The sequence below is a fragment of the Grus americana genome, chromosome 21, assembly GCF_028858705.1.
Source record: "Grus americana isolate bGruAme1 chromosome 21, bGruAme1.mat, whole genome shotgun sequence".
Lineage (NCBI taxonomy): Eukaryota > Metazoa > Chordata > Aves > Gruiformes > Gruidae > Grus > Grus americana.
Genome location: NC_072872.1, coordinates 5,575,792 through 5,603,208, shown reverse-complemented (window position 1 = coordinate 5,603,208; position 27,417 = coordinate 5,575,792). Strand labels below are relative to the sequence as shown.

General features: G+C 54.6%; 1 protein-coding gene across 2 annotated transcripts; it reads right to left on the bottom strand.

Moving 5' to 3' along the window:
* Positions 1 to 802: 802 nt before the first annotated feature.
* PLEKHN1 (pleckstrin homology domain containing N1) lies at positions 803 to 27,312 on the bottom strand. Of its 2 annotated transcripts, none has more exons than XM_054800983.1 (16): positions 27,131 to 27,312; positions 25,332 to 25,431; positions 19,450 to 19,596; positions 18,993 to 19,073; positions 17,443 to 17,530; positions 13,964 to 14,088; positions 12,336 to 12,485; positions 11,856 to 11,936; positions 7,502 to 7,571; positions 6,847 to 7,001; positions 6,018 to 6,212; positions 5,223 to 5,483; positions 4,489 to 4,641; positions 3,497 to 3,709; positions 3,202 to 3,250; positions 803 to 2,783 (listed from the first exon to the last, which is right to left on the bottom strand). In XM_054800983.1, the coding sequence occupies exons 1-16, from the start codon at positions 27,208 to 27,210 to the stop codon at positions 2,602 to 2,604; spliced, it is 2,130 nt and encodes a 709-aa protein (XP_054656958.1). In that variant the 5' UTR covers positions 27,211 to 27,312; the 3' UTR covers positions 803 to 2,601. The 2 variants fall into 2 exon arrangements, with proteins under 2 accessions (XP_054656958.1, XP_054656959.1); XM_054800984.1 differs by having other exon boundaries at positions 3,497 to 3,625.
* Between the last annotated feature and the right edge of the window lie 105 nt (positions 27,313 to 27,417).

Below are 27,417 nucleotides of genomic sequence, written 5' to 3'. Positions count from 1 at the left end.
GCGTTACCTGTGGGTTGCTGCGTTGCGCAGAGCAGTGTGCCTGGGAGGGCAAGCCCTCTGCCTGCCCCGCTGCTCCCAGCCCTAAGAGATTACTGAACTCACTGGTCTTCTCTGCAGAATAACTGTGCAGAGGCAGCCAGGACACCTGGGTTTCTGCCCAGAGCAGATGCAGGGACAGAAGTGGCCTACAGGCATCTGGATGTAGTCCTCAGGGCGATATTTCCATGCCAAGCAAGCCCCTGCTGTGGCCAGCCCCCCTTCCCAACTGGCTTTGTTAGAAAAGGGCAAAGGCAGAGCCAAACCCCGCACCGTCCGGCAGCCCGCAGAGTGCTCAGCTCCATATCCGACCCTGGCGCTGGGCAGTGCGTCCCATTCGGTTCACCCAGGTTTTCCCCAGGCTAGAGAGCAGGCAGCACGGACCATGCCCGAGTCACGGCATGGCACGGGCGTTCCCAGCTGCACGAGTGCACTGAGCCATCCGGAGTCGCCCACTGATTTTTACAGAGCACCTTCCCAAGATCCCCGGAACACAGGGCCGAAGCAGAGTCTGATTAGCTTTGGCATTAAACCTCCAGCCAGGTCTCGTTGCCTGACAAACTCAGGGGAGACTTTGCTCTAGGATTAAGTGTTTATAAGTGCCTGACCTGAACAAGAGACAGTCAGCGCTCTGGAAATCCTCCTGGAGCCCGGGGCCCCAAAGTCCTCAAGGGAAGAAGGGCTTTGGAAAGGACAGCAGCGACAGACAAAAATTCACCTTCATTAAACCAGATGATGGCAAAGAAAGAGAGAAGAAAAAGTATTCCAGAAGAGTGTGTATTGCAATTCTCCAGACTCACAGAAATCCACCAGGGAACTTTTACAGCAATAGGGAGGGGCTTTTCTCTTTTGATACATCACAGATACCGCTGTCAAAACCCAATTAAAAAAATCATGGTGACCATCCTGAAAGTCAACGTGTTGATAGGAGCTCATGAGCATGGCTGCCTCCCACCATACTATGTGCTTCTGATGTTCCCTAGTGCAATTTTGTTCTGAATAAATAGATCCATTGGAGGTTAAGTTATTAGATACAAATCTTCCCAAAATGAAAGTAAACCTGAAACACAACAATAACAGCTAGAAGACCCAAACCAACACACGCACACACATGCAGACCGCCGCCCATTCTACAGTACTGAAAATCATCCGCAGCTAGAAAATTAAATAGATCTTCAACTCTGCCACATTTACACATTAAATACATATAATTCACTCAAACCTTACATGTAAACTTTGTTGAATACCTTCTGAAAAAAAAAAAAGAAAGTACAATGTAATACGTAGATATTCAAGTACAAAGAGCTCCTGGATTGTTTTGTTTGCACCAGTGAAAGAAGGAAAATAGAGATTTTTGTTAATGTTTGGTTTGAAGCCTCTTTAGGGAACAAAGGTTAAGAATTTAGACCCTCAGGTAAAAACATTTGGATTTGCTGCTGACCTTATATGTGCTAAAGGATCTGGCCTAAGAGGCTGGAAAACGATAGCATCGAGACTCTGTCCCCGGTTGTTTGTGTCCTGGTCTTGCTGCTGCTCCGGAGGGGGGAAGAGCAAGATTGCAGCCTGCACCGGCATCACTCTGATCCCTGGAGCGTTATGGCTGTACGGGAGTCTGGCTTGTAGTGGATTCTCTTCCTTCCCTCCCTGCCTCGATATTCATAGGCAGCATTTAGTATGGGTCCAGCAATGTGCAAAGGGGTGGGAGGAAAAGGATGCAGTCCTGTAAGAGGAATCTGGGGCATCCTTTCCAGGGAAGACCTTGGGAAACACAAGCCACTTGACATATTTGCTGGCAGCGCATTTCTTGATTCCATCTGCCAAGGTGTCAGGCTCATAATATTGCAGGTCACCACCGTGGTTTGGAGCCAGCACTGGCAGGAAAGAATTTTTTGCATAAAGTGGAAAGAACATCCCATTCAGCCCAGATCTGGATTTTTTTCTCCACCTCTATCAGGTAACTCTGATCTTGCAGGAAGACAATCCTATGAGCACAGCTATTGCTACCAGCCTTATATGCCACGATGGGGCATGGCTCATGCGTCTTTGCAGACTTCAGAGCTCAGTGGGGGAAGGTTCAGCTTAACAATTATTCTCAGGGATCTGGGGATCCTCAAAGTGACCAGCCTGAAGGTTCTGGAAAAATGGAAAATGATCAAACTAACCCAGCCACCATTTCTTTGGCCTTTGAGCGACTGCTCTGTCGGAACACCCGATCCCTTTTATCTGAGGGAGCCTGACCAGCTTTTTGTTCTTCCTTTTATTTTCAGGGGGGCAATGCTGTTTCCTAGCCAGGGCTCCCGGGGCCGGCGCAGCCACAGAGCGTGCTCCTTAGCACGGTACACACGCTGCTCCTCCAGGTCTGCAGAGGCTGTCGCTTTTGTGCTTTACCCCCATCCTCAACTTTAGGGGAGAAGTTTGAACTCTGGACCTGCCAGGATGTGAGAACCAGCCTTTCGCAGAGCAGGGCCCTTCTCTTTGCTTTGTACGCCCCAGGCTCCTCACCCCGGAGGGAAGCCCAGTGAGAAAAGAGCTCGGGGGCTTTTCGGTGCTATGGAGTTCCTTCCCTCAGGCCTGGTAAAACTCCTGGCCACGTGCTGGAGAGGCATGCAGGGTGTCCAGGTCCTTCGCCTCGGCTTCCCACAGGTTGTCGTAGCTGAAGTCGCTCTGGAAGCTCTGGAGCTCGGCATAGTCATGGTAGGCTGCTGAGTCGCTGGCCTCTGGAATGTCGTAAGCGTGGACATTCCCATCTGCAGAAACACAGACCAAAACACTCAGAGAGCTCACGAGCAAGCCAGTGGCTGCAGTCTCCTTCGCCAGCAGAGAGAACGCACAAGGGCCAACAAAATCACAGCCCAGATGCAACTAGATCTGGGCAAAGCGGTGGAAGCTGCAAGTGTGCCAACAGAACAAACCGCAAGCGCCCACGTGTGACGGGTGGCCAGAGCCGATGGACAGCGAGTGGAAGCCAAGGCAACTGCCTCCACCAGACAGACACAGGCAAGGGGGAGGGTGACAGGCCAACCACAGGGAAGCAGGAGGAAGGAAGGGCATGCACAAGTCCCCGCGCTCCCTCTGAGCCCTGCTTTGAACGATGCTTATGGAGACATGGCATCTCCCATGCTGCAGATGGGCTGCAGCACCCAAGCAGCCTCCCAAGGGTCTCACCTGGTAGTGGCAATGAAGGGCCCAGATGTTCCTCTTGCAGAGAAGAGACCTGAAAAGAAAGAGATGTGCTGATGAGGATGACTTAGCACTGCAGTCCTGGGATACCGCACACCAGGAATCCGTCCTCTCTTGGTTCCCCATCCCTGCTCCCCAAGATGCACCCCGCCACAGAGCAAAGGGCTCCGAGCCCTGCAGTGACTGACTGCTCTGCCAGCCCAGAGAAAGGCAAGCTGGGACCCCGCATCCCCACGCATTCCCCTGCAGCCTGCACAGCGGACCGCATTTACAAACTCACATCTTCAAGATAAGAAGCATCAGCAGGAGGACGCAGCTGGAGACGGCATGAGGTGCCGGGGGTGCTGTAACTTGGAGCCACAGGTACCTCTCTGCAGTGACTGCTGGGCAGGGGCTGGCAGTTCCTCTTCTGCAGAGAGAGTTGCTGGGGTACCGGCATGGCTGGGCATCCGTTCGCCTGTGCTGAACTCGTCTGTCCGTGACACTGCAAGAACTTAACCAAAACAAACTCCATATTTGATACCTGCTATGGAGAGTTGGGGAACACTGACTGGCTGCTCCTCACCTGTAAGTCAGCACTGCTATGAACACACTTAGGCAAACCAAGGTTTTCTGCCTACATAGCAAATTCTACTACATTCCAACCCTGAAGGCCTGAGATGGGAAAGGAAGAATGGCTGTGGGTCTCTTATAATGACCCACAGTGGGTGGAAGTTGGCCAGATGTGAAGCTAGTAGGATGAAACCCGCTGGCAGCTCAGGGGATGAGGAAGGACAGGGAACGGTCAGGAAGAACCCTCCGAGGGAAGGGAGGACTTCAGCAGCATGGGGGATGCCAGCCACAGACTCAGAATTAGTCTTTTCCCAAGAGATGTGCAAAACTAGCCTTTAACCACTCAGTTATCACAGCTGGAATTTTTTGGGGTGGATAAAGTGGTGTCTGTGTCTGACTCATCTCTAGTTGCTGTAGACTGGATCACATCTCAGCCTCTGCCTTTGTTTTGCGGTTTCTGTTTCTTCCCGGGATTGCTGTGATGCTGGCATCCAGTGATAAGACAGGGGAAACCTGTTCCCCTCTGACTCTGTCCTGGCTTGAAAAAACAAGAGGACTATGCTGTGCCCTGCCCCACCCCGAAATGCAGGTCTCGCCTTTCCACATCCCGCTCAGGCTCAGGCAGACGGCAGGAAAAGAAGTGGCCCGAGGCACGATTTCTGGAGCCAAAAGCCTGCGTGCTGAGTCAGGGCCGTAACCAGCAGCAAACGCGCAGGGTACCTCTTCCAGGAAGCTGGAGCCTGCCAGGCTGCGAGCGCTGGGGGAGCTGGGCGTATAGGGGTCAGCGTACAAGGGGGAGCGGGGCACGGCCGGCTTCTCCAGGGAGCTGGAAGCTGTTGACGGCTGACTTCTCACCAAGCTCCATCTGCTCAGCTAAAAGGCAGAATTGAAACAGGGACATGACATGCTGTTCCCTACATGCAATCCATCGCCAGGAGGGATCGGAGTGGGGAATCTCCCTGCAATTCAAGTCCCAGATGCTGCTTAGCCCTGGGGCATGGCGGGGCTGACTCCTGACTGTAGCTGGCTGTGCTACAAGGGGACTTCCCTGGGCGTAGGGCAGATGCACACTCATTGAGGCTGAGGGGAGGGAAACATGGCACCGCACACTAAACCAGTGATGGGCACACGCTGGAAAGCCCTCAGAAGAAGAGGCTGGGCCCTATGAAGTAATAACTCTCCTACTTGCCGAGCACTGGTGCTCGTGTTGGCTCAGGAATTAGTGCCCAGCATCTTGGGGCTCTAGGAGATGTTGCTCCATTTGTTGTGTTTAACCTCACTTCCCATGGGCCGTTTTCAAATGGAAATGGTTTCACACCCACCCTAGAGCACCTGCCCGGACAGCTATTCCTGCAAGTAGCACCGTAAGGAAAATGCAAACCGTGCGCCAGTTCCTCTGGAGTTTGACGCTTCCCAGGCAGGAGGACAGCCCCACCGCGTCCCAGCCCCCTTACATTGCTCAGGTCCAGGTGTGGCGGGGGAGCTGCAGGGTGATGCTGCGAGCTGTGTGCGGAGTATGGCTCGTTGTACACTGAGGACAGGAGCTCGCCGTTGGGGTTTTCGGGTATGAGACTGCAGATGGTCCTCTCCGCATCCTGGCTGGGCAGCTGCTGGCCACAAGGCATGCATTTCCCCTTGGACTTTCTGGCGCTGCCCCCCCTCCGCAGGTCCTGCGCGGGCAGCCCCGTGCTTGGCCAGTTGGCCTGTGCCAGGCACTGAAACAAGAAGAAACTCCTCAGGCCAGCCCCAGGGATGCAGACCCACCTGCAGCCAGCGCAAGGCGCTCCCCTGCTAGGGCCGCTGCTGCCGCGGGCATCGCGCTGCGCTCGTGCATCGGCATGGTCCTGCGCTGTGCCCCACGCGCTCCTCCCCGCACACACACGTACCCCTGGACGTACAAATGCTGCACAGGGTCAGAGCAAAGATGCTTAGCCCATCGCCTCCACCCACCCATGGGCTTTTGCTTTGGGATTTCCTGACCTTTGAACGGTCCCATTTGCCCTTCTGCAATCTGCACAAACAATCCTTACGCAGAGCGGAGTATTGGGGTGGGGATGCTTCAGCAGACTTTTCCTTTATCAGCAATGGCAAAGCTGAGCCAGGACAAATCCAGGCTCCAGGCATGGATTTGCTATGCCGCAGAGCAAACACTGACCACCTGAGCTCAGCCCATCCGGGCACCTGGATAGACCGCTCTGCTCAAAGTGTCTGCCCCCACACGCGCCCCAGGCTTTTGGGGATTCACTTACATGGAGAGGCTGGGAATAGCCGGGGGAGGCGGGTTCTTCCAGCACTCTGCTCTCAGGCATCAGCGCGAAGGACTGTCCATCAGGGAGAGAGCCGCTGTTCTGCGAGAGGTGTGTCAAGGTGGGCACTCTCCCTCCCGACGCCCAGGAGTTTGTACGGCAATCCGAAGCGAGCGACCCTCTCCCGCTGCCGGCAAACTAGATGGCGGAGAAGAACAGCACATAGGAACAGCCCTCTGCGTGGCTGCAGGCACATCCCTCCCCAGCCGCATCTCCTGCCCGAGCATCTCTGGGCCAGCCCAGCGCTCCGTGCCCACACGCCGGGGTCAGGCCTGGGCTGTGCCCGCATGGCGAGCAGCTGCCCGGGGCAGCCGTGCCCGGTGCGGCGGGGGTGTGCTGCCCTCTAGGGCTGACAGGGCGGCCGAGTCCGGCTTGCGGGGGCAATGGGGCAAACGAGGAGGGCTCGCAGCGGGGAGAAGGGTACTCACGCACGCTGACCCCATCCCGGCCGCAGTGCTGGCAAGGTGGGTCTCCCCTTCCTTGCAAGACCCTGTTAACGTCCCTGTGCCAATGCCTCACTGCACAACGCTGTCAGAGTCCACGGCCAGGGGTCTGCTTTTGAAGGAATTTAATATAACGCATGCCCATATGACGTAATATAGGGCTTCACGATAATTTGTGGGGATCGGCAACTTCATGACAGCCTTCGAGCAGGGGACTTGAGGCAAAATCTGTTGTGTCACAAGAGTACTCACACGTGGCCAGAGATAGGACAGACGGGAGTCCTGGGAGACATCTACTGATGACCACGCAAACCCACAACATCTGTTACCTGGCCGGGGTGCGGCAGCTTTGATCCCAAGAAACTCTCTGATCCAGAGAGGGAGGAGTCGGCATTTCGAAACTGGGCTGTTTTGAGACAGTAGAGCCACTCCTGGTAATCATCATAGCTGCGGCAGATCACCCGGATCGAATTGATTAGTCGTCCTGTAAAAACATCACTCACTGCTGTTACTGGCTTTGACCCACAGTCCGTGTGGCTTCCTTCAGAAACCCGTGGGAATCCCCTCGCTCCATCCCTCCCCACGTTTTCCTGGGGTCTGGAGATCCTGACACCAGTGCAGGGACAACAGGAACGCTCTGCCTTCGGTGCTGACCATTTGCACCCGGCTGAACGCAGGACAGGGGCAAACACAGGCCAGATCTAAACGCAGGAGAACCTGCGCAGCCGTGCTGTGACAAGCGCACCCCCGGGTGCAAGCACTGCCGCTGGCTCACAGCCTCTCCCTGCCAGCAAAGCCAGGCCCTGCAGCGCAGCCAGGGCACAGACGGCCGGAGATTTCCAAGCAGTTCAGTTCATAGAGCTTGGGTGCCGATGTGAGCGAGCACAGCCAGGAAGACGGCCACAGCAGTTTAGCGAAACCAGCCCGACCCCAGAGACCTCTGTGGCTGCTGCCAGCACACCCGTTGGCATGCCGGACACGCACCTTCTATTAAAAAGGAGGTTTTCTCGTTCTCTTCAAAAAGCACTTGGATGGCGTTGAGTGGCAGCTCGCCCTGTCGAGAGAGAAGCAGGCTTAGGACCGCACGGCTGAGCGCAGCTCACAGTCCATGCCGTACGGCACACAGGCAGAGCGGGGAGGACAACCTGGCTGCCCCTGCCTGCTTGAGGGCTGGAGCCTCTGCAGGCACCTGGCCGGTGAAACTCTGCTTCTATGGGGACTTTCCATCAGGGAATCCAAGAGGCTTGAGGAGCCTCCTGCAAAGTTTTGCCAGCTTAGCTGGACGCATGAGGAGGGAAGCCCCCGGCGCAGGGCCAGCGGTGAGGACAGGGCAAGGCTGGCAGGAGCCTGGCTGCTCCTCGTGCGGCGTGGGGAGAAGGTGCAGCTCAGCCCCACTGGAAATCCCATCGGGGTCCTCTGTGGGGAAGGGGAGGAGGAAGGGGAAGCTCAGTGCCTACATCCCCTAGGCCGGGTCTGCAGGAGACGAGAGGCACCCAAGCTGCTGCTAATCTGTGTGAGGACTGGGGTACCCCTGTACCCTCATAGGTGCGGGGCACAGCCACGCTGGAGAACTCTGTCTCCAGCAGATTGACTCAGCCTTGTCCCAGTAAACTCACTCTGCCCGCTCACAGCTCGCTCTCCCACCACCAGCCTTACTGCAGGATCGAAGCCTCTGAAGCCAGTGTGACTGCACGAGCCATCTCTGTAAGCTTTGTTCTTACACAGTCCCTCCTGAGACCAGAAAAACACTCTTTCCCTTCTAGCTCTGTTTTCAACAGTTTCCCATAGTTTAATGGCTGACTTCTCCAGAAAATTTTGCAAACATGGTCCTGCGCAAGGTTTTAGTTGCTGGATTGGCACTTCCAGCTTTGCAAACAGGAATCCCCACAATCCATACCCTGCAAAGTCTTACAAAGACAGGGTTGAGCCCTGTAAATGCCAGCTGGTGAAACGTGACCTCTTGTGCTATACAGCACAGTTGTGAATGCCACTCCTGTGATGGGACTGGGGTTTGCTCCTGGCAGGCACTGCATCTATGTCCTATTAGCTGGGACCTGAGGCAGAGAAGCTAAAGCAGCCTGTCCCTGGAAAAACTGGAGTTAGAAGATACCATGTGCTATTGCTCCTAAGTGCAACAGTGCCTTTGCACGCACATCCGCCGCTGTCCTCTCTGCCATCACCCTGGTGTCCCTTGGCCATCCCCGCATCTGCCCCGGGTGTTGGTCTGTGCCAGGCCCAGGTCTCCTGCAAGCTCTGTGGGACGTATCCAAACTTCTGCTCCTGCAGCTGTGCCCCATCCTCAGCTCAGCATCAGAGCCCTGCTCCGCTGACTGCTGCCAGACGTCCTTTAGGTGTCATCGCTGACAGTTTAATTCTCTGTGATGGGCAACCTGGCAGAAGGGCCAAGGGCTTGTCAACACTGAACTAGGATCTAGGTCTCCTCTTTCTTTGGGGCTCTCCAAGCTGATTTTTTCGTACATAAATGGAATAAGAATGGTCCTCGAAGAGCAGCTGATGCAGATTTTGCAGTGGAACCATCTCACAGATTAGCTCATTGCTTTACTTCTCATCTCTTTCTCTGAGCAGGGGGAAACCAAGTGACACGTAGTTTCTTTGTTCCTCAAGCCCCTGTTCACCTCACCTGGCTGTCACCCTAACCCTGTCTGTGGGCACGGAGCAGGGGCAGCTGGTGGCAATGGCCCTGGGAGCAGCTCCTGGCCAGGATGGCAAATACAGGGCCTGGGGAGAGCTTGGGAAGTGAAGTTCCCACTTCACACCACGCTCCCCCACGCCTGGCAGCGGAGGAAGCACAGAAAGCACGAGCAAAGCCCTGTCATTTAGCCGAAGGTCCTCTCAAAAGATGCAATCGGTTAGGATTCATTTGCCCAATTTTACAGGTTGCAAAACAAGGTGCCTAACAGAAAGCCCTCATCGCGTCCTCGCTGCAAAGCTGTCCCTGCTGCGTAGGCTCCGGGGAATGTGGCCGATGTGACAGCTTTGCCACAAGGGAAACATGGAGCTCAGCCGGGCATCTGTGGTTTGTGCTGGCCAGCTGCCTCTCTGCAATAGCCCGTGGGCACACGCAGGCTTCTGTGGTATTTCTCCTGCACCAAAAGGGATTTATGGGCTGAGCAGTACAGGAAGGCTGACCTTGGGAGGGAAAGCTCACGCAATGCTCGTGCTGTAAGAAATGGACTTTGACGCTTCAGCTGGTGCAGGTGCTGCAAGGCTGCGTGTGGACAGGGCTGGTGCCACCTCCTCCTGCCACTCCTCAGCTCCCCGGCACAGCGGAGCAAGCCCTCCTGCCGCCACAGATGACCACGTAGGGCTTCCCCCAGGTGCCCGGTGCCCCATCCTCCCTAAGGCAACAGCCCCCCTGTCCGTGGGAGGGTCTGAAACACCCGGGGGGCTAGAGTCCCACCTAGGGAAGTGCAGTAGCATCCCACAAATAACACGCACGGCAGCTGCAGAGAGCCCCTCCGGCCTTCCCCAGGCACGGTGGGAACCTGCGCTCCCCCCAGCAGCTCCCCTCTTGCTGATTTACGCCTCGCCCAGGGCCTTTTCCCACCAGCGGTGAGCCAGAGTCTGGTGCTTTGGGTGAGCCCCGTCCCGGCAGGCTCAGCCCCTGCCTTCCCCTTCCCTGTCCCACACACAAACTTGGCAGCGGCGGCTCCTGTGGTTTGTATGAAACTGAACAACAAAAGAGCCGGGCTATTCCTTCACACACAAATTGTAGGGCTCAGCTTCTGCTTGCAGGGAAGGGAAGTTAATTTGCAGAAGCCCTGGGAGAAGGCTCCTGTGCCCTGACATGCCTGTGGAAAATCAGGTTCCCACCGCAGTGTCACAGGCTGGTGAATCACCTCCTGCCTGCACCCAGCTGCACAGAGCCCTGCCATTACCCCAGCGAGCGAGACGCCCGGGGACCAACGCACACGCACCGTGGGAAGGGAACGTTGCACGGACAGGGCGGACAAATCTGGTTTAAGATTTCAAAAGAGATGAGTTAATCTGAAAGCCCAGCCCGAGGCCCCCCTTACATGGTGCCCCATTCCCAGGAGCTGCAAACAACATGTTCCCGAAAACAAGCTCTGGCTGAGGTGTGTCACACAAGCCACCAGCTGCTGGAAAACACCTCCGCTGTTGCACTGGGGATGGAGGAGCGCTCTGACTGGCACATGTCCCTCCTCACACCCCTGCCTGTTGCAGGCACAGCAATCTCTCCTCTGGCCGGGGAGATGCCCTATGCAGGTCTCCCCATGGGCAGCCCTTGAATTAAAAGCAGCCTGCACGGCTCAGGACCTGAGGTGGACATGGTGAAATCACGTGAAGAAGGACCCCAGTGAGCTCACACTGAATTTCACCAGCCCTCAACCTCTGCAGGGTTTCCCTGTCGCTGGCTCCTCTCTCTGACTAAGCAGGAGCAGCTCAGCTCCGCTCCGCCGTGTGCTGGTGGTGCCGCACCTGCAGGTTCAGAGACAGTTCAGCGCTCTTGTGGGCACGCTTGTTCTAGCACGGGGAAAACGGGGCCAGGAAGCACAGGGCTGTTGACTAGCTATTGCAATGATGTCTAAGATGGATGTCGGCAATCAAGTTTAAGGGCCGTTCAGACTGCAGGCAACGCGAACGCAGCTCCCAGGGCCCACAGTGCCACTGTCCGTCTGTGCTGAGGCTCCCAGCATTGCTCCTACAAGCAAAGACACACCAGTGGACTACAGAAGCTCAGCTCACGTGCCCTGGGGCACTCAGGCCTCCACGTCCTCGTTGGCCCTTTTGCTGGCGTGCCCAGACGCTGCTCAGGGCCCTCGGTCCGCAGAGGGAAGGAGCAGCAGACGCAGTGCACCAGCAGCAGCCTCTCCTCTCTGCCTGCCAGCCAACTAACTGCCTTTGCCCTTCCCCACGAGCATCAGATGCGCTGCCTGGGTGCTACCTGCTTTCAAGTGGTCCCACAGAAGGGGGCCTGGGAAGCCAAGCCCCCACGGGGACACTTTCTGGGGCTGTTCCAGCTCCTGTCTCAAGCAAGCGAGCCAGGCTCTCTGCCAGCGTAACCACACAGGAACATGCCAGCCTCCCTCCTCCCAGAGACTCAGATTCCTTGGCAGCCAGCTCCTTTCCCACCGGGCTTTTGCAGGAGGGCAAGGTGTTTCTCATGGGAAGATAGCTTGCAACATCCCTCTGCCTGCTGCTCACCTGCCAGCTGGCAAGGGAGCAGCGTGGAGGGAAAGCCCTTGCCAACACGAGGAGCAACCCAGGTGGAGGGGAGCAACGAGCCAAAGAAGTGCTGAAACAGCCACTGTGGATGGGTGAGAGAGAGCAGGAAGATGCTGCAAAATGAACTTACCTTAAAACAGAGGCTGTTGCGCTCTTCAGATACTATCACCAGCGTGGATGGGTAAAGCACCAACAGCCGGTCATGCTGCTCCTTGGAAAGTAAAGAGGAAGAGGGTTCCCTGTGAACACGCAGACAGGGCTCAGATCTGGAGAGCCCTTTACTTCGTCTCTCTGACAGCAGCCTGAGGCAAAGGCTCTGTTAACAGCTGAGCTGCTTCCCTGCGGCTGCGCTCCGTGGGAGATTCCTGCCAGCTCCAGCTGCCAGCCCTGTCCTGCAAACGCTTACGCACGTGCTGTCCCCAAGCACCGCTGCCGGGCCGCGGGAGCAGTAACAAACCTTTTTCCATTTACCGGGATGTGGGTAAAAGGACCCTTCAGGGCCCCGTTGGATTAGTGGCAGCAGGGAGGCAGGAGTCTGTGCTAGTCACTCCATCCATTGCCTTTTCTGAGCCATGCTAATAGGAGGTTGCTCCCCAGAGATGTGTCCTACCTGGAAAGGCAGATGCTGAAGCTTCACTTTGGAAACACAGAGGACATCGCCTAGGGATTCCCGCTCGGTCCCTCTCCAGTCCTGGACAGGCATGTTCTGCACGGACCACCGCAGCTCCTCCTTCCCCATGGAGCTCTGCTTCCAGTCGTTCTAGGGACAGGAGCAGAACTGAGCAGGATAGACATGTCCTCCCCTAAGAGTTTAGCTGGTGCATGGCCCATCTCAGGACACTTTTCAAGTGTGGCGGAAACAGGAAAGAGTAAATAAGTCTGTGCAGGAGCCAGTTTTCCATCTGGGACTGAATATTCATACTTGGTACCTAGCATCATCTGTACATTGCCTTTCAAAGGGGAATACCTCTGTTTTAGAACTGGGGAGATGGAGACAGGGAGGGAAGAAAAACACACCGCAGAGACTGGAAGAGAAGACAGGCCTCTTGAATCTGGTCCTGTTTTCTAGGTCTCAGTCCCAGTCTTCTCTTTCACATGTTTTGTAAACTCCAGATAATTGCACAAGCAGCCAATTGTGTGAGAATTTCTCTGAAGCAGACCCAAAACTCTGACCGTTCAGAGGCTGTGGTGCTGGCACCTCTGGGTCGCTGGTCTCCCTTTCAGGATACGCACCCTGCCAGGCTCTCTTGCAAAGCCTTTCTTTTTGCACCCTTCCCTCGCAGGAGACCGCACAAAAGGCAAGCTCCAAAATTAGAAGCTGTGCACGCACACACGCAGAGCAGAAATGCAGCGAGCTGTTGTCAGGTCTCAGCAGTACAGAGCACTTTTGGGGTTGCCATTCAGACTGAAATCCCACATTCACTCCGGTGCTGGTTGCACAGACCTAAGCTCCTAAGGACATCTGAACACAAATACATGGTTCCTCCACGGGCAGAGGGGTTCCCAAGCAAGAACATGCCTGTCAACTGTGGGTAATTAGCATGTCTATCCACGGTTATTTTAGGGGTGGTGGAATAACTAAAGGAAGGGAGAGCTGTGAGGCGTATTGCCCAGGGCCAGCTCCAGGCACTGGCCAACAGACAGGTGCCTCGGGCAGCAAGCAGCCGGGGCTGCACACAGGACCTTGCCCAGGCCAGCGCTCTGGCGAGGCTGGTACGTGCTGCTGGTGGAGAGGGGTCAATCACCACGGGTCGGAAGGGCTGAGTTACAGACCGCGCACAGCCCCGGCAGCTGCTGGAGGTGGTAGGAGCAGCACCAAAACCCCTGTGCACCACGCCACGGGGGCAGCTCCCTCACTGATGTAGCAAAGCACTCAAGCAGCTGGCCTGGAAAAGGGGGATTAAGCCAGGAGTTAACCCCACACCTCCTTCCAACGTTCTGAAAGAGCAGCAAGCACAGCAAGGAGCATTTGGAAGTGGACCCAGAGCCCCTCTCCCTTTCCATCCCCAGCCCTCTGCCCAGAGCCCCATGGGGCGCTCGGGATTCTGGAAAAGGAAGGCGTTAGGTGAGCATCCGGAAGCGTGGCGAACACGGGTGAGAGTGGCTGGCCGCAGAGATTATCCCCCCCGCTGAACGCAGCGGGAGCAGTGCAGCATCCACCCAACTGGTCCCGGTCATTCAGCTCGGAGCCCACAGCCTGGGAAAAAGCTGCACCCCTCACTGCCCCAAGACACTAACCTGAGAGAGGAAGGGCAAGCCAAGGCTTCCTCCGTTTAGCTGGATCTGTTTCTCCAGGTGATAAAGCCACTGCTTCAGCTCTGACTCAGTAGGGCAGAACACAATAAGGGGATTCAGCAGAGGACCTAGGTATGCGAGACACAAGATGAGCTGAGCAGATAAGGGCACCAACTGCAGCATCAACAAATAATCAGCTGCCCAGAGTTGTTATGCTCAGCACATCACATCACGGGTTGCCTGGGAGTGCATTGCTCTGTTGACATCATGCTCCGGTCCTTCCTGCCGCTACCTTCAGCACATTGCCCCACATCGGGCTGCGGGGAGCTCCCTGGCTCATGCGGCCACACCTAGCCCTGACCATCAGTCACTCTTCAGTCCAAAACCAGGCCAAGAACAAAAATCCAAGACAGTACAAAAGTCAAGCTTGAAATCAACAGACAGATTTCAGCTTTAGAAGTCCCCAACAGTTCGTGAAAAGCATCTCTGCGGGCCGAGATTATCACGGTGTGCTGCTGCAGACAGCCTAACTCAACGCAAAAGTTTCATGCTGGTTCTTAGTTTCACTTTGGCACTCAATATGTAGAATATTGGTAGCTTTCCGACTCTGTTTATTTATTGCTTCACAAATATAAGCTGTGCCAGATAAGCTGAAACTGCTCTCAGACATACTCCTGAAGGGAGGAACAGCCCTATATCTTGTCGATTTTAATGTTTCCAACTATCATTCGCTTAGTAGCACGAGCAAAAAAGTCTCACACACCCTCTGCTACTCACTATAGACATAACCTAGTGACATTAATAACAATTTCTGTCAGGGTGCAGAATGTATGTTATGATTAATAATTTACCAGTGATCTCATATTAAACCATACTTGGTGCATGCTCAGTCAGACCTGGCTTTGCGGGACTTGGAAGTATTCAGATAAGCAAGTAAACCGGATAAGCATGATACTTTGCCCTTCTGTCGAGTCTTTCATCCCATAATTCCCGCATATTTTATGAGCGACAGTTAATTAAGACTTTGAAACACCTCTGCCTGTCGGGAAATGCACTAATACAGAGGTGGGGAAACTGAGGCAGGGACTCCCTGCCCGACTTTCCGTAAGTCACGCCGTTCAGACCCGTGACAGTGCGAAGGTCTCATGCATCGCATCACTGGGCATCCAAGTGTCCGTGTCCCATTGTGGCTCCGGACTTCTCGTCTCCTCTTGCCTTCCTGTCTTTGCAATGGAGACAAAGTGATTCCCTACTTTCTAGAGTTGCTAGGAGGGTATAAAGTTATCTAGCTATAGGTATAAAGGGTATAACGTTATCTAGATATTCTGGCAGCTCTGAATACTTCTCTGGGCATCCAGGCCCTAATACGAACAGCAGGAATCTTTCCGGTAGGGCATGAGCCCTAACACGACGCTGCTGCTCTGCCACCTCCAGCCTTTCAGACGTATCCCGAGGGCTGTTCGCGCTGCCACATCTAAACAGGGCCCCAAAGGAAGAGAAAATGAGAAGAGAAACTCCAGCCTAGGCCTGAAGCCTGAGACTTGCCTGAAGCTCGTGCAAGGAGCTGCTGGGGAGGCCGTGAAGCAGAGCCTGAAAAGCTGCTGCTAATTCAGTTGCTGCCATTTCCCCCAGCCCCAAGGGCATGTTTGCGGCATGGCCGTGACACAGCCACGCTGAGCAACCTGTGCCGGCCCTCGTGCTCTTTTCTTCTGTCCCGTCCTTCCTCTTTCCTTCTGAACGCTTTGAGGAAAATGGGAGGCAAGCAAGCCCCTTCCTGGAGCAGCAGCAGTTTATGCCCACCCAAATCTCTCTGTCTGGAGACACTAAAAAGCTGCAACGTCTGCAGGTGAGGCAGAGGTAACTCAAGGTGCTCAACAACTTCATCACCATCGCAGGCTGTGCGAGAGATGGACCGCAAAGCCAAGGTCATGGCCAGCTGCCGGCCACTTCTCCGTGCCAGTGAATCGAGGGGCAGCTCCGCACGCTGCTGGGCTTCGTTCTCACGCTCCACCTCCACACTTCCAGTGACGGTGCCGGCACCTTCTGATGTACTGAACTACCCTAGAAAGTGCAGTTCATGGGGAACTACTGACGCCACGGGATTTCACAAGAGAATGGGTTTGTGTCTTTTATGTCTCAGAGTCATGAGACAAAAGACTTCCACGCTGACCCTGTGTGTGGCCACGGACGAGGCTCTTATCCCCTCTGTGCCTTGATTTCTCCCCCTCTAGCAGAAAAATAAAACTGCTCCACCAATCTCCTGGCAATCTAAAATATCACCACCTCCCTGGTTTCTTTGCGTCATGGCTTCCTGGTGTGTACAGCACTCTCTATCAGAAAGGCCTTGTTGTTTTTCTTTCCCAAAGCAGGACACAAACCCAACAAAGCTTGAGGCAATTTTCCACCCAGCCACACTCCTGGGTGCTTTACCAGAAGCAGAACTAGTCCACCCACCCCAGTGCAGACACCCCTGACGGGTTATGCCTGGGAGAAGTTTTCTGTCATTTTACAGACTCCCCAGAAGGGCTGGAGAGCCCTGCCTCGTACAGGGCAACAAGACCACAACTCAGCAGTCCTTAAAATTAATGGGTCGTTTGTACCAGCTCCTTTCTACAATTTATGTATTTTTTTGTGTTTGAGTGGCTATTGTATAACTTTCCCCCTAACAGAGGACACCAGAGTACATAGACTGTGAGCCTAGGACACAAATGGGCTTTCTTGACTCTGTTACTGGGTTATTTACTAATTTCTGTGTACTTCATGCTTTCACTGCTACTCTTGGGGGCTTGCGACTGCCGTAATTCAGCAATGACTAAGCCCAAAGAAGCCTCCAGCCAAGCTGCAGACAGGTTGCTATCCCAGGAAAACTTCTAAAAGCAAGATCATTCCGAGAAAAGTTTAAAAAGCTTGTGGAGGCAGCAGTGCTGGTGAGGGAAGCGTTGGTGAAGTGACATCGGGTCCCGATAGCACCAGCCTGGCATTACTGGTGGAGGCAACGCACTTCTCAGCACCGTTCCCCATCCCACGTACTTGAGCGGGGCCGTGCACCAGCACGCACAGCGCTGTACGCGTGCCTGCTCGCAGTCACTCCCTGGCCCTGGGGTTTATATGGTGACAAGAGGTGGGAGAAGGAGTTTTATTCCATTCCTTCATTCGAATGGGGAAATGAGCGGGCAGAGGTGGGAATTGTCACCATGTGTCCTGAGCACTAACCGGCTGGAGCACAGGACCATCCTTCCTCCGTGCTCCCTGTCCAGTCCCTTCCCTGCCTGCAGCCCTGAGCATCACTGTCCAGGTGTTTAGGAGCAGGGAAGCCTCGGAGGGAATAATGCAAACGCCGGGAGGGAGAGCTTCAGCTCTCTGCAACCTCTCTTTGCAATGTGGTTCTTTCTCTGGGACTAGGTCAGAGCGGGATATAGAGCAGACAGTCATGATTCATACACCCTCTGTTCTCTGTTCAAAGCAAACGAAGAGCCACCAACCTGCAATGCGGAAAGCGTGATCTTCCTGCCCAGTGCTCTTCCCATTCTCAATTTCACACACGTTCAGCTCTTTCAAAGGCAGCAGTCCCTGCGTAAGAACACACCGTTATTTTGGGGGGCAGCCTGCAGGTGGGCTCTGCAATTAAAGCCCTTTTGCTGTAAGCGACTGGAAGTCCAGACTCGGCACCAGCAGGTTGCTGTGGCTCACAATGTTAAACTGCAAATCATTGCTCTGAGGGGAAACATTTGGGACTTTGATCCAGCACGCTCCCCAGAGGAAGCAGGTTCAGCAGCTCCCTGGGCTCCGTGGGGCCAGTACACTCCAGCAATCAGCTGCCACGCTGGCAAGAACACTTTCTTTACATTCAAGTATTTCAGTTTTAAAAGAAACCTCAGCAAAACAATGCTGGTTTAACACAAGAAAGCCAGAAGATGGAAATGACCATAAAGCAAAATTAAACTGTCCGGTTTCTATACTCCAGTTCTTCAGAGTGCCACAATAACAAAGCACAGGAACAGATGACAAGTTTGTGCTCCCCGTCTTGGGCTTTCTAAACAAGAACTGTAAAAGATGCTAATTGCTGTAATGTCTAGGGGCCAGTACTGGCATATTAATTCCTTTTTAATTCCTCTAGAATTAATAATCTAAGGAGCTGTTTATAAAGTAGATGGGGGATTTTGTAATATTGTTTGTATCCTGATGTGTGTCTTTCCCGTTGAAGGCTGACTTGCTGGATGACTCGAGAGATTGTATTGGCATATTGCACTAACCTCAAGTCATCTAGAAGACAATAAATCATTTCTGAAAGGAAGGAATTTTACAAACATCTACAAAACAGCCGTGGTCAGTTTTAGTTACTCACTCACATGGAGGGAGAACACATTCAGGGCTTCCCATTTGTTCAGTTGGGACTTTTTGGCTGCATGTACAAAACAGCCTATTGTTTGTAATGCACCAGCATCATCAGGTTAGAAGATTGATGAACGGTTTGCCAGGGTAGCTCCCCAAAGATGCCCTCAGTTTTTTTTCCTTTCCATCCTCTCCCACATGTCTCCTCCTCTGCCCTGCAGATGAAGAACTCCTCCTTGGTTCAGAAGCCAGGGCCAAGTCCACCACTGGCGCCGAGGCCAATGGGATTTTGAGCGGTAGGAGCTCTGACCCTTGCCAAGGCACAGCTCTCTGTGCTTGGTGCTCTAACAAAGACAAGTCCAGGTAGCCTAAATGCTTCCCATCCCTGGCCGTGCCTGCCAGCCCTGCACAAGCCCCTATCCCACCTCTGTGGGGTCCTTCATCTCTCCCCACAGACGAGGCCAAGGACCCAGGTGGCACTGAGGTTGTCTGGGTACAGTCCTTAGGAAGAAACGCTCTCTTCCCTCAGGCGCTTGGCATCCATGGGAAGGGACTTGCTGAGATAACCCAGGGGAGGCCAGTGGCAGCCCCAGGAGCAGAGCCCCATGTCCTGCCCTGTCCCATCCGCCCAGTGCCCCCAGCCTGGCCATACTGCCTGCCTCCCCAGTGCTTGCCCCAGCCTGTCCAGGAGATGCCCTACCTGATAAGTGAGTCCACTGGAGCCCATAGACTGGAAGTACAAGTAAGACTGGAACAGCTCCAAGAAGCAGTCATTCACCTCCTGCAGAAAAGACATGTTTGGGGGGTTATCTCAGGACACCTTCCTTCCCCCTCCCAGCTTCCCTCTGCATCTCACACTGATCTGTGCACAGAAAAGCCAACAGTCGGTTATCCAACAGCCACCACCGCATCTCTGCTGGTGGACCTGCTGCCAGCCTGGCAGCTGAGCACCGAAGACCTATCCCCACTGGGATGAGAGCTGGTGGGCACCAGCCGGCACCCATGCATCACATGGCAGCAGAAGTCCCTGGGCCACGCAGTAACCCAAGGAAGTCTCCGTGAGTCACATTTCCCAGAATTACACTTTACTTCCCAGTTCTGCAGAGTCACTCCGCACCTGGGAAGAGAAACACCCACAAACAGGTGCTGCAGCTTACCTGGCAGTGCTGGAACTTAAACTTGACTTTGGAGTAATAGATCATTTTGCCCATATTCCTGACAACCGTTTTTCTTCGTCCCTTCTTGAACAGGCTTGGGAACCTCTGGTCCAAGTTTTCTTTCTGGTTTTCCTGGTTCTGAATATTCTGTATGAAGGATTCAGGAAAAACAGATCAGAGCCAGTGGGAGGTGGGGGCCTGATGTCTGGAAGAGACATTCCCAGAACATCTTCCCAGAAGGGGTTCCTCGGTAAGGTGCCCTGGGCAGCCACCCGGGCCGAGCTGTTTGTTGTTGGGTCTCCATGCCAGCGTGGAGCTGGGGTTCGGTTACTGCTGGGAGGCTTGTCCTCCCGAGGCGCGGGGAGATACTGACCTAAAGGGAGGTTTTCTGGGTTGGGAAGGAGGGGGTGCAGAAGCACATCCTACATTTAGGGTCTCCCAACTCCACAGATGACCTCCTGCCATCCTAATCAAATTCACTGGAACAAGGACCGGTCAAGGCTAAGCAAACACAGCTTGCCTTCCACTGGGGTTAGTGGAAAGGTTTTCTTTGCTCTAGTTCCACCTGGACTCCTCAGCTCTCCCATCTGCTCAGATCCCTCGGTTTCTCTAGGTGGGGTCTGTTGTTTGAGGTGCCCGGACACTTCTGAGGCAGTGCCACAGCCACAGAGGCAGCTGCAAGGCACCGAGTCCTGGAGCTGCTCGCTGTCAGTGCAAAACGCTCAGGGAAGCCAGCGAGCGCTGGGGGAGAGCGGGGGCTGACGTGAGAGGGAGACAGCACTCAGGGCTGGGGTTCCCTCGGTTCCTGCATTCCGGTTATATGGAAATTCTTCCTTCTGTGCAACGGCACAAACCCACACCCCTACGGCACTCCACTGCTCACGACCCGGGGCTGCTGTTGCACTGTGTGCATACTGCGTAAATCCCGGGGGGGGGGGGAAGCTCTCCCTGCAGTTTCTCTGGGAAGAATGTTTTTATTTCTAGGGGTTGGCCGATTTCCTTGGGGAGAAAGGAAGGGCTGTATCCCAGTGAGGGCACGGACACCGCTGATTCCGCCCTGGTCTACACCCCACTTGCATATTTGAGTCTTAAATGTCAGCTTTGTTAGACATGTCGCAGACTCTAGGATATTCATTCCCAAGCAAAAGAGAAAAGTAGGTGGGAGATGCAAGGTTTGCCCTGCTGCTCAGTTCTGGGCTGCGAGGCCACCTTGGTGGGACCCCTGCATTTCCTGGGGATACTTCCAGCAAGGGCACGGCCGTGCTGGAGCTGGGAGGCAGGGTGTAGTGGTGGCACGTGGCTCCCCGGGGTTCATACACTTCTGTCCAAATTGCATTTCCAGGAACGAGCAGGGATCGAGTGACAACCCGTCACCCCGCACAGCCAGGGGCTTCCAGCAGCCAGCGCTTCCCCACCGCCCAACCTGCCCAGCCTGCGTGTGCCTGCTCCCAGCGTGCCGCGCCAAGGAAACAGCTGCATAAGCCCCATGATAAATGAAGAGCCAGCAGAGCTAACCAGATCTGTCTTGCTGGGGCCTCCGTGACTCACCCCTCCGGCACGAGATTAACCCCTCATGACCGTGCCAGGGACACGGGCTCAGGCCAGAGGGGAGATGGTGAACCAGCAACAGGAACCTAATGTCGTCGGGACCCTTTCGCCTGCAAAGCTCGGGGTTCCTTCCAGTGCCTCACTGAATTTAGATAACTCTTTTTAGGACACAAGTTAACGCCTTCTCTGCTCAAAGTCTCCCTCCAGCTTTTCCAGCCGGCTCCACGCAGCACCCACGAACACGTACCCAGGTCCTCCTCCCCTGGAGGTGGGAACCCGCTGGCTGCCAATTAATGGTCTCGCCGTGAGGCAATTCAGCATAGGGAAAGATTACATTTGTGCTACAAGCCGATGTCAGAACAAAGAGCAACTGATCACCTGACAGCCGAGGCAGCAAAACCAAAACACTGCTTGGATAAGGGCAGCAACCAGCAACAGGGAGCGGGGAGAGGATAAAGTCATGAAATGATGGACACAGCGATAAGCAGCAATGCCGGCTACCAGCTGCCTGGGCAATGCTGCTGCCTGGAACGTGGCAGCCAAATTCCCCAGGAATAAGTAAGGCCCCAAGAAGCAAAAGCAACCTGGGAGCTGGGAATCCAGCCGTAGCTTTGGCAGAGTTCAGCCAAGCCGCCAGCTTCCACAGGGATCCTCCCAGAGTCGGGGTGGGAGGAAAGGGAGAACTTCCACTGCCACCGTTCACGTGGCAAGAAACAAATGAAACGGAATACCTCCCTCTCCCAAACAACCATCTAGCAACCCCAGCTTGCGTGGGTTTGCAGCAAGACTGAGAAGACAGCTGGAGTAGGTGGCTAAGCATTGGGGCATCTCCAAGACCAGGGACAAAAGAGAATCACGTCACCGAAATCTCCGGCCATCCTTTCAGCCGCGGGCTCTCGCACAGCAGGCCCCGTCCGCTCGTGCCACACAAGTCTTTCAAGCCCCAGCAGTCTTATCACTCATACTGTGGTTGCACAGGAAGAAAGAGGGCTGTTCAGGGCTTTGGGGGTTTTATTCTTCTTTTTGTTTTACCAGGCAGATCTCTCCTGGTTTTTTTCTAGGAATTTTATGTCCCTCACTGGGGTGCCACTCTCAAACCCAAAATGCACGCAGTATTTGCGTATGTGCAAAGACAACTGCCCTCACAGCTTTCCACAGGCTCCTGCCCACATCTGAGGAGAGCAGCAGCAGGAAGCTGGACATCATTAAATCCAACGGCTAGCACAAGTCCTCAGCAAAAGCAAGCACAGCCTGTTTGTGCCGTACCAGGGGCAGCAATGACGCCCACCTCCTACCTGCTGCTTTTCATTTTAACACGGTGCAAAACAGTCACTACCACAATCGCTGTTTTTCCTGCTGGGGACACAAAGTTCAGGGAAGAGCTGTGTCTTGGGCTGCCCACGGGCCAGGGTCAGACCCCGGTTCCCAGGCAATGGCACGGCCGAGCAGGCTGGCAAGTGGCACGGGCAAAGTGGCCACAGCTGCCAGCTCCAAGCCTGTGTTTTTTCTCTCTGAGGTCACTTACGCTGGGTGGCACAGAGGTGGCATCAGACACCATCCTGCCCTGGCCACAGAGGGAGCCTGGGGGACTGGGCATGAGCTCATCTGTTTTGTCATCTGCAATTTCTATGGTTTCTTTGTCCCCCACTTGGGGAATCAGGCTGACTAGGGCTGGCTCAGGCTTTCTCACTCAGAACAAACCCCCTTTTTAAGGTTGATGGTGCTTCCCATAAACGCCTTATCATCTGTCTAGGTACAACAGCAATTTCTCAGGACGTGGAGGACTTGCCTGAACTCAGGCTCTGGAGAAAACAGCTCCTGCTGAATCTCAGATGTCTCAGACCCACAAAAGTGCATCCCTACCCTCTCTGAGACAGGTTTATAGCCACCAGCATGCCCTGCATCTGGCCATCCCCCAAAAAGCAGCACTGGGAACCCCATGACATCCTGTGAGGGTCAGGGACCAGAGCTGTCACAGCCTCCTCCACCAGCATCACTTATCTCCCTGGCCCACGCACTCCCCAAAACCATGGGGATGCCGCAGCGTGCGGCGCGAATGAAAGGGAACTAGCATTTGTCATCCCTCTGAAACCCTCCCCAGCCAGCGGTTTACTCCCCTGGCTGGGTCGTGCTGACGGCAAGCCCTCTCCGCCCCCAGCCCCATCCTGATGAGCACTGTTTCCGTTAGCGCAGCTATCCCGCTGGCCGTGAGGCAGTGCAGATCATTGGAAACCTGGTTTCTCTCGGGGTTTGGCAAAGCAGCGGGTCTCTGGCAGTGCAAGTGCCCTGACATGTTCTCTCGCTCTCCCTCCCTCTGTCTCCGGCTGCCTCATCCTACAGGTAGAGCAAGTTTAATTATTAACCTGCCTCAGCCCCTGCAGACCCCAGTGACTCCCAGCTGAATCACGAACCCTGGCAGCAGGAAGAGCTCAGCCTTGCAAGGCTGATGCCCTGGGGCCCCAAAAACTGCTGTTTAATGATAAAAGAAGCAAATGAGAATTACAGCTCTTCTGGCACATCCTTCCCCCTCACTTTTGCTTAGGCTTCGCAGAAGCCGTAACTGGGAAGTGTGGGAAACAGGGCAGAAGGCAGGTGGGAGCAGAAGGCGCTGGCTTTGTGTGCCAGCTGCCTGTGGCAGGGTCCCCAGGGGACCTGGTTTTCAGGGATGTCACTTGTCCCAGTACCAAACTGCCTGCCGTGCCCAGCGGTTTGGGAACCCCATCTCCTCTGAGACTGCATCAGAAGAGTCCCGTGCTGACGGCTCCTCTTTAACCTGGCCCCGCAGCCCCTGGTCACCTCCTGCTCTCAGAGGTGTTTCTCCTGAAAAGACGGGAATGGGCAAGGGACTAAGCCAAGGCTTTCTCCCGGCCACACAAGAAGCTTGTGGCTGAGCAGGGAGTTTGAATCCCATCTGCCCCAGGCGAGGGTAACATCTAAACAACTGCTCCACCCTCCTTCCTTCCCTGAAGATATCCCACACTCTCCTGCGCTCCCGAATGAATAATCTCTCAGTGACCTTTGTTCTGTCAGCTTGCAGGATTCGTTTTCCAGGATTCATTTTCCAGGATCCACTAACATGACAGCTCTCCCTGCTTCCCCAGGCGAAGTGTCCAGGATCCATCTGGGGTCTCGTCCCGTCAAGCGCTGCCCAACTCTTCTGGATGCCAGCTGAGTCCCGCAGGGAACCAGCCCATGCCACATGCCCATTACCCTCATTCATAAATAACGGGCAGGACTGTGAAACAGTCCCAGTTCTGCTGTGCTTCCCACCTGTACAGTTCAGGACACGTTCCCCAAGAGAAAGGACAGCGCTCACCCATGGCCACCTCCCAAGCCAGGAGTAGGATCCCAGTCCTGCTCCCTTCTCAGGCTCATGTGAGGAAAAGCAAAGGTTCTTTGGGTTGGAAAGGGCCAACCTGGGAGCAGGAAAGGGACTGCAGGGTCCCTGCTTGTGGGGAGCAGACGTTTGAATTTCTGCAGCAACCCACAGTACATTAGCAGGGCTGCTCAGAACTGGGTCCCGCAATACACCAAGCCCTTGGCAAGCACCTCATCACCAGTGGAACAACCTAACCAGCAGCTTGAAACCCAAGAGATAACATCCTGCTGCTGACCTCTGAAATTACCTCTGTCTAGCTGTGAGTCTCTGCCTCAGTTTCCCCTTCCCCCATATCCACACAGCCTGTTTGCCACACGGTGGGGGCAATGCATGTACAGTACAGCCCAACACACCCCTAAGCTTAGTCCACATCCCACCCGGAGGGACCGAGCAAACATACTGGGGTTCACGGTTTCATCTCTGCTTCCCTGAGCGGTGCTGGGAAATGGGCCATATGGCCACAAGGCTGGTACGTGCCCGGGACAGACCTGCCCTTCCTGATTACCTTCCCAAGGCTTATTGCTAATACACTGCCTGCTCCGTCTCATTCCAGCGTGGGAATGAATCATCCTACCTTTGAATGCTCGCTCTAATTTTCCCTTCCTTCACAGGCTACCCAGAAACAAAAGAACCAAGAGCGAAGGGGTGTGTGAGGTATTCCCACCATGCTGCCTGCTTTGCTCTCAGCGCTACCCTCCCACCCCGTCACACACGTTTTGGCTGATGGCAGGTGCCCTCCGCACCTGCATGGGGACCCTGGAGCAGCTTGCTCTGCTGCTGTGAAGGGCACGAGGCTCATCCCTTCCTGGGCTGCGGACGTGAGCTCCATCCTCTTGAGACAAACCTGCTGCTACCCCCCTGATCCCGACCCTCTCATGCACAGAGCTGTCCTTGGGGTGGGTGGGAATAATCTCTGGGAGCAGTGGGGAAGAAGGTTAGATGTGTTTGTACTTGCCTTTCCTGGAATATACTGCAGGATTTTGTCTGTGGTCGTATCTCTCTCCTGCCCTCCTTCTATACCAAAAATGCTGGGCAGTTTTTTCTTGCCATTTTGTCTACAGAGGGGAGAAAAAAAACCAAAATACACATGCAAACACAGATCTAGGCTGATGCATAGTGAATTCTGCCCAGAAATAAGGAAGCCAGAAAGCTAAGTAAGCAATTTGTCACGGGCTTTCTAATCATCCCAGCCCAGCAAAGGGCTGATAAACAGCCTGGGAGAATTGTAATGGGGTTTGTGCTGCACTTGTTGGCATTTCTTTGCTTTTTTATATGTCTTTGCATAACCAAACGATCGGCTAGGCTCATCTGTGTCTCCAAATCAGCGTGGGGACCAGATGTTCCATTGCAAAACACAAAGACCAAATCCAGTCCTGATGACTATTCCAAAGCCCCTGGCGTGGAGATGCATGTGTACACATACTCCAACACATATTCGCAAACAGGTTTTATGTCTATCTTTGCGGTTTTCCTCTCTCTTTCCTTCCACTCCCAGCAAGGCCCCCAGCTTCTCTTTGCATGCACACCATTAACGAGCAGTCACTGATGCCATTTAAGCAGCACTGGGATTGCTTTGCTGGGATTTCCCAGCAGTTGTGCTCTCTTTCAACCAGATTGCAGCATTTAGTTCAGCAGAAACCAGGCTTATCTCCACAGAGAGTCACAAGCATGGGAAGCCGGGAGTCAGCGGAGACAGGAGGTGCTCTGGGGCTTGGCCACTCCACTGCACCTACCTGGTGTCAACACTCCGGGGTGTAAATTCCCTAAATGACCCCACAGTAGCTCCATAGACTCCTACAGGTTTGCTCCCTGACTTAATGGCAGCACAGGAGACCAAGGGGACAGTTGCAGCATCTCCTATTGATTAGAAATCCCTCAGCCTAGCGGAGTTTATGGGGTTTGTCTCAAAGCCCAGCACGCGTGCTAAATGAAACATGGATGGGGCCGGTGGGTTCGTGAGGAACCACCCTGGTTCCCAACAGAGCTCTTTTCCAGCCCAGGGTGCTCGGGACAGGGAGGGCTTTGCTTCGTGTGAGCTTGGGTACCAGCAGCAGCACTGTCACCGTGCCGATGGGAGCACGAGCGGTGGGAAAGGCGGCACACAGGGAAGCTTGCTCTGCGCTCCCTCGTAGGCTCTATTTTGGGACAGCCGTCCATCGCTGTGGTACCTGAACGCTGCCCTGGCCAGCCCAGCACCAAAGTCCCCAGAGGATTTCACAGACATTTTCTGTCGTGTCTTCCTTCAGGGTTACATATGCAGATCAAATCACATGAGTGTTGGGATTTGGGGCTTTCTCTCTAAAGTAAGAGGAGTGTGAATGTTGTTTTCTCACAACACAGCACCACAACTCTGGGTGTTGTGAATAAAAAAAAAAAAAATTGCAAGTGAAAACAAGGAGTGTCAGGCATTCTGCACCTTGTCCTGCCTGTCCCGTAGAGGGGAGTTCTAATTTTCAAAACAAAATGAAATAAATTGCATTTCTCCTGGGGGCAGTGTCCCTAGGATACTCTTCCCACAGAGCCCTGGGATTCCTTCCCAGGCACTTGTGGCGAGCTGATCGCATTTGGCACTGCCCAGCACCCCGCAAAACCATGCAAATCCCAATTCTGCTGAGCACGTAAATAACTCCTGGGTTTCCTGAGCGGGGCTCAGCTGCCAGCCCAGTTCTGCATGGTGCATCGCACGGGGGGAAAGTCAGCAGGGAAGCCAGCACCGCTGGAAAAGCAGTCCGAAGTAAAAGCAAGCGTACTTACTCTTTCTTCAGCGAAGGCTTCCTTCTGAAAGAGCCTCTGAGCCCCCCAGGTGCCTGAGGAACACAAGTTATGTTCCCCATGCCGGCAGCGACTGGAAGCTCCCAGGAGCAGCAGGGAGCCAGGAAGGTTTGTGTGTGTGTGTGCGTGTGCGTGTGCGTGTGTCAAGCAGACGCTCCCCTTCCGCCCGCGGTGACTCGTGTGGGTGTGGGCTGTGCGAGGCTTTCGGCCGAGGTTCCCCGCTCCTGCCCCTCTCCCCCCCGCCCCGCTCGGGGCTGGCAGCGCCGGCG